This window comes from Thamnophis elegans, chromosome 1 (assembly GCF_009769535.1).
Source record: "Thamnophis elegans isolate rThaEle1 chromosome 1, rThaEle1.pri, whole genome shotgun sequence".
Classification (NCBI taxonomy): domain Eukaryota; kingdom Metazoa; phylum Chordata; class Lepidosauria; order Squamata; family Colubridae; genus Thamnophis; species Thamnophis elegans.
This window is the reverse complement of record NC_045541.1, coordinates 86,945,441-86,952,245: the sequence shown is the minus strand read 5'-3', so window position 1 is coordinate 86,952,245 and position 6,805 is coordinate 86,945,441. Positions and strand designations below refer to the sequence as shown.

General features: G+C 46.7%; 1 protein-coding gene across 1 annotated transcript; it reads right to left on the bottom strand.

Moving 5' to 3' along the window:
* Nucleotides 1-710: 710 nt before the first annotated feature.
* Nucleotides 711-3,732, bottom strand: ADM (adrenomedullin). The gene is made up of 4 exons (XM_032220672.1): nucleotides 3,580-3,732; nucleotides 2,879-2,981; nucleotides 2,443-2,598; nucleotides 711-1,977 (listed from the first exon to the last, which is right to left on the bottom strand). The coding sequence occupies exons 2-4, from the start codon at nucleotides 2,974-2,976 to the stop codon at nucleotides 1,785-1,787; spliced, it is 447 nt and encodes a 148-aa protein (XP_032076563.1). The 5' UTR covers nucleotides 2,977-2,981; nucleotides 3,580-3,732; the 3' UTR covers nucleotides 711-1,784.
* Nucleotides 3,733-6,805: the final 3,073 nt, after the last annotated feature.

The window sequence follows — 6,805 nt, the reverse complement described above, 5'->3', positions numbered from 1 at the left end:
TAATGTACACCTTGAGAATTTTCCAGCCAACGTAATAGTTTAATTTAAAAACATTATTCTAGGATCTGCAAAAAATACTTTATTTTCAAGTTTCTTAAAAATCCATGTACTGCATTCCAAAACATTACTTGGGAATAAAAATATGCCACGCTGTCTTGGGGCTATTCTTGAGAAACCAAATAGCAGCACCAGAATAATGATAAATTATGCCACTAGCCGGTGCTGTTGTTACATTAAATGACATTATGACTAGAAACTGATGAAATGTGTGTTTTGGTCACTGGCTGTAATGTGTTTTTGCCCACAACAATCCTCTGGATTAAACCTGAACTGTGGTCCAGGAAATCCTTTAACCTTGGAAGCTATTTTGGCCATTTTCCTTTTTCTAAGAATATGTTCTTCTCCTACATAAATCTCTGAATTTAGTTGTGCAACGTGAACAGGACAGTTCTATGATTAATTGCAGCCAAAAATAGTAATAGAAATACAATAAAATAAATAGACAGACCAAATTCTGGCATGTTATAGCTTCACTTAGAAACATGTGTGAGGAAACGGGACCTTGAAGTTTATAGGGCTTTTGGCCTCAACGCTGGCTTTTTGGCCAATGACAAAACTATGGCAACTGAGGAGGTTAGGATCCATGTAATTCTAAAGCTAAGCATGAAACATCGTGTCTTCCCATCTTGTCTTAAAACATCAACCGAGAATTATTTTTTTGCAATAAGATTTATTATTTCTTTCACATATTGGTCTTGGAGAGATTGGCAATATAACTTCATCAAATGGGGCAAACAGACTAATATAAATACAATGAAAACTACAGGATGCACATTTCAATGCACTCCTGACAAGTAGCTTGTTTTCCATCGGTCTCCTTGATGCTTACAAAATGCACTTTTCATACAGAAAGTATAACTGAATCATAAAACTACACATTACAACGAAGGCTTGTAGTCCTACAGATCCTTGCAGGAAAGCCACCTCCACCAAAATGCAAGAGGGGTTAATTTAGAGGAAAGATGCTTAGGTTAAACATTGTGGATGTGAAATATTTTAAAGAGTTCTTCATTGTGAAATTTAACGCATCTTGCCAATTCTTTAAAAAAGCACTTTTCCTCCCCTAAAACTGTTTTATAGCGGGCGATCCCACCAATGAAATCCTAAAAGTTGGAAACGAAATTTTTGGGAATTAAAAAAATAATGCCCATAAGCAATATAATCTATGTCTATACATATAATATAAAAATATCTCTGTCATTAAAAAGAATACAAGAACAGAACACCACTTGTTTAAATAGGATCGATTTCTCTCATCGGCAATCACTCGCTCACTCATCCTTATTTGATTACAGGCAGAAATAACCTCACACACATTGTATAGTCCATTGCACTTTGCCAGGCCGGATCATTCAAGTATCAAGACGCCCCTCCTGAGAGAAGGGCCTGCCAATTCCATGCCATGTGGGGAAGAAAGGGAGGGCAGTCACCCCGAAGTAGAGAAGAGCCAGCCACCAGCAGCACCATCACCACCAAAACTTGACGAAAGAGTGCCTTCTGTAGCTTCCATCCAGTCTTTATTCCACAAGATACTTAGGGAGGGGTGCAAAGTTTGGTCACCTGTTCCTGCCGTAGCCTAAAGCCTGAGTCCTTGGAGGGCATATGCCCGTTCCCCCTTTTCGCCATCAGGGGGCTGCAGCAACTCTTTTGATCCTCTCCAAGGTTGGGAGCACATAGATTTGCATCAAAGTGGACTCTGACTCAATCAAACTGGCCGTGAACTCCTACCCTTGGAGGAAGAAAGCAAAAGAACGCCGCCTGCGCCCGTAGCCCGAGATGGTGAGCTTCCTGGGAGGAGCAGAGAGGTCCTTGGAACTGTCAGTCCACTGGTTGAGCCGCTTGACTAAGTCCTGAGTGACACATGTCGACAACTTGCAAGCCGGTTCTCTCTTCGCACGGATGCGTCTGCTCTCCAGGCTGAGATGGAGGAAAAGGAAAGTGACAAAAGAAGTTGTGAGTGAAGGATGACAGAGAATCCGCAAATCCCCGGCAAGAATCCAGGGAAGTAACCAAGGTGCAGAGCAGAGCTGCAACAAACCAAGAAGGGTTCTTTACCCAAAGAGTCCAGTTTTGAGCCCTTTGGGGAATGACCCCCCCCCCCAGCTTTAGGCACTTTGATCTCCTTTTGGCACCTGCAGACCTGACATTTATCTTCTTAACAGAGTTCACCGCAACGTGCCAGAGGAGCCCACTTTCAACTATCATGGGGAGGCATCTCTAAGGGGAGTGTGTGTGCCTCCCTTGCTGGAGCCAAGTCCAACTCTGGCTCCTTTCTTGCTCTCTCCTTTTCTTGCTCAAACCTCCCATCCTTCCATTCCCCCACCCTCCTTTGCCTGCAAATGTTCTGAGCGTCACAACATTCAGGTGAGAAGAGTTAATTACCTGGGCTGCTGCAGGATGTCTTTCACATCCTGGGTGCGGATGAAAGAAGGCACCCTTGGATCAGCCACTTGCCTTGGCAGGTTCCAATGCAAGCTTTCAGCAGCCACCTGAGCTGGCAGGTCCCGCCTGGCTCGGCTCAGCAACTTTGTGACCCACCTGGATAATGAGGCAAAAGAGGAAAAAGCGATCAATGCTGTGTTACGTTGGTGGTATAGAACTAGCGAGTTGCCTTTCCTTTGAGAAAGGAGTGATCCGTTGAAGGACAGTCTGCCTTTGGCAGGAGGAATAAGAGGTGCCAAAGGGGGACCTAGAGTTCTTCTTCAAAGACCCCCCAAACTTGGAAACAACACCGGTGGTGGGAAGATCCCATAGGAAGACTGTCTTTCTCGATCACCAGTCTTAACCGCAATTCTAAGTGCTGTTGGTGCCTACTTACTTCCTTTTGAAGTTTGATGCAATATCCAGCTTGGTTGCGTCTACTCCGAAGAACAACACCGAACCCAGGTAGAGAAGGGTAAGCGAAAGAGCTTTCATCTTGTCTGTGGAGAGAAGGGCAAAGGGTCAACACAAGACTGATCTTCTCCAAGAGTTTCTTGGCGGCTCCCTCCTCTTCTCCTTCTCTGTCTTCTCTCATTCTCCCCATTCCTAAGTGAGTGAGGACCTTTCCAGGCAACGCTAAGAGTCCGCTTAATCATTCATTACAGCAAGATCAATACCCAGCGTCCAAGGGCTCCCATCTGACACACTTTCCGTTTGCTTAGAAAGGCTGAAGGTTAAAGCCCCCCCTCCCAACCCGCCCCCCCAGGTAAAAGCATTTTAAAGCCAGGCTCCCGTTGCCTCCTATCTCTGCTTTTCCCCTCTCCCACTTTTGCACAAGGCAACTGAATGCTGTCCATCGCTACTTTTAGGCTCGCCTCCTCCCTTGAACTTCTAAAAGAAGCCCCGATCCTAAGGACCGGCAGCCTCTGGAGCAAGCGTCTCTCGCCCGTTTTCAGACCCGCCGCCGCCACCTGACAATCCGCGCTACACACGGTGCATACGCGCTCCAGTTGAAGGACTCCCTTTCTCCTTTATTTTCCCTCGCCCCCCCCCCGCCCGCGCCTTAAACTTCCCACTTCAGAAGAAGAAAATGCAGACCTGATAACGAGGATAATCCAACCGAGGGTTCCCACAAATCCTCCTGTAAGATAAATGCGGAAAAAAAATATAACCCCGACAGCTGCTCGGCTCCGCGTCTACCTCGCTTGCGCCACTGAAGTTACCACTGTCTCTTCTCCACGCTCCGCTCGCCCTTTTTATAGAGCAGCAGGAGGAAAAGGGGGGGGAAGGGGCGGGGCTATTTACTAAGGTCACAGGGGAAGGGGGGGCAGGCTGTTGAAAAATAGGGAGTATTTTTATTTAACTCTATTTGAAATTAGATCTAATGGACCTGAGGAAAGTCAGGAAACTTCCAGGGCTTACCTCCTAAGGAGAGCCTTCCTAACTTTAACTATATAGGTAAATCTGGTCCGGGAAGATCAGATTCAGATCAGATTCTTTTTTTTAAAGACGATTTGGCTCCTGGAAAAGCGGCCGGGCTTTTTTTTTCCGCCGCGGGCCCTCCAGGACCTGGGAATCAGGATTCTAACGATCCGGGGTCTAGGAACGCGCCGACCGCTAACCACTCTTCCCTTTGCAGCTAGCAGGGTCCCTCTCGTTTGGAAAATATTGCGGGGAATGGCATTTGCTTATCAACCCGATGTACTCAAAAGTGGGTTGATTGGGGGCAAAGCGCTCTTGGATGCGGTTACATTTCTTCCTGCCTGCGCCTTCACGCCAAAAGGAGAAAAGGATGTTTAGCAAAAAAAAAAAAAAAAAAAAAGCCCAAACCCCATTTCAAGGGAAAACCTCGCGCAACCGTGAAGGGCGCGCAGCAGTTGTTGCAACAAACCTTAAAAGCTTGGGAATTGAAAAAAGGGAAAAATAAGAAGGGCTGGGTGTGTACGTGCGCGTGTAGGCGCACATGGGTGTGAGCGTATGTATATGTGTGCATGTAGGGAAAAAAACCGTGGACCAATTTATTTGTGCTGGGCAGTTGATGCACCGCGAGGAATCCAGAGCGCATTACTCAGCTGCATGTGAGCTTTCCTTTTAACCGCTATCTCTGCACCTCCTTCGCCCGCCCGGCGGGATCTCTTTTCCAGCCGCCAGCTTACGTTCTTTCGCACACGTAGCCTGCCGGAGCAGCCTCTCCGCCAGCTGGCTCTCCTCCTGGGAACGTGCAAAGCTATGCAAATCAGAAGAGCCGGCGGCTTCTATCTGGCTCCCGTCCTTCCCTCCCTCTACCCATCCCCCGTTTTCCAGGACTTTTGCAAAGAACCGAAAATAGATTTAAAATTCCCGGGGACTTTTTTTTTTTTTTCTCTCCCGAGATCGCTCTTGGGCTGGCTGCGAAAAAAGTAGCCGCGCGCCGAGAGAAGAGCCGGTTGCCGATTTGGCGCCGGGAACGGAGGTTTGCAGGCGCGAGGAACGACCGAATCTTGCCTTGACTGCCGAGTGGGTGACTCGGGCAGAAAAGGGAGGGCGTCCCATTGACAGCAGCCGTCGGGAAGAAATCCTGCAGCCGCAGGAATACGCTCGCACGGTATCTGCTTACCGCTCGCCGATTTAGGAATCTGGGTTCCTCCTGTAGGGGTTACTTTTGCTTGCCCCAAACTGAATCAATCCTCTCCCCCCCCCCCCCCCCCCCAGTTCTGGGAATTTGCAAAACTACTCAAATGAAGTGCCTTTACTTGGAGCTTAAGAGATTGCCCGGATCGGATCATTGGAGTTTGTAAGGGGGTTGTTCTCTAGGGAGTGTTTTGCTGGCCCAACGCAGCAGAAGGTAGTTTATTCAGTAGAGGTTAAATCATTCTTGCCTGTCTGCCGGCGTCAGTCAAGCCTGGGAGAGGTGACCGCATTGCAAAATTTCAAGCAGGGTTTTCTATTAACTGCAGTCTGAAGTTTTCAGGGCTGAGACTGGTTCTAGGGAAGCAGCTTTTGAGCGTGTACATACATACACACACCTACACACACACACACACACCATGTAGGTATGTACGGACACACAGGTATATTAGATACACACACACACTATAGAGGAGGAGAGAGAGAGAGCACCTACACACATTTGTCCCTCCCCAAATCCTGCTGTGTTGCTTCAAGTTGGGTGTGTATATGTGTTCCAGAGTGAGATGACCGAATAACCTCAGGAGTGTATGCCATGAATATATATTCCCAGCAGGGTCACCCCAGGCGAGAAGGTCATTCCCACTGCCCAGCTAAAGCAAGCAGACATCTATATTGGGCTGCAGTGATGTAGGAAGATGCCAGAGGAGGAAATTACTTTACTGACAATGGCAAGGGCACCGCCTTATACTGTGTGGGAGAAGACAGTGGGAAACCTAATTTTCACTAAGGAAACCATATCAATACAGATAGTTGTCAACTTACAAACTTCATTTAATTATTATTCAAAGTTACAACATCACCGAAAAAGTGACCATTTTCCATTCTACTGTTGCAGCATCTCCATGGTCACATGATCAAAATTCAGATGCTTGGCAACTGACTCATATTTATGATGGTTGCAGTGTCCTGGGATCATCATCTTTTGCGACCTGACAGCAAAGTCAATGGCTAAACCAGACTCACTTAACAAACGTGTTGCTAATTGAACAATTGCAACGATTCATTCAACAACTGGCAAGAAGGATTGTAAAATAGGGTAAAACTCACTTAACAAATGTCTCGCTTAGCAACATGCATTTTGGGCTCAATTGTGGTTGTGCGTTGAGGACTACCTGTAGAAGCTATAAAATGATGGATGATATTGTGCCAGATGATGGTCCCTTTAGACTGGAGAGCACTCAACATCAATGAGCACCAGTTTGGTCTAGTGGAGGGATGGGCAATTAATTTTTTCAAGGGACCACATGAGAAACTTGAACTGATGTGAATGGCCCCCATGCCTCCCCTCTCCTGACAATGCACTGATACCACACTGTGCACCAGACAGGGTTCGATATGACCCACAGGCTATAAAATGCCCAGATCTGGTCTAGTAGGCACTAGGTCGGAAGCTACGAGACTATGAGTTCTAGTCTTGCCTTATGCATGAAAGATGGCAGGGACTTTGGCCAGTCACTCTTTCCCAGCCCAACCCACTTCACAAGATTCTTATTGTGAGGAAAGCAATATGAAGGAGTATTGTGGGTGCCTTGAGTTATTTATAAAATCAATATAGGATATAAATAAATATTCTACTGAGGAAGAACTGTGGTTCCTCCAGAGTACCAGTGCTGTTTATGACATGGCCAGATTAAAGTGTTTAGGATGTCTGGTT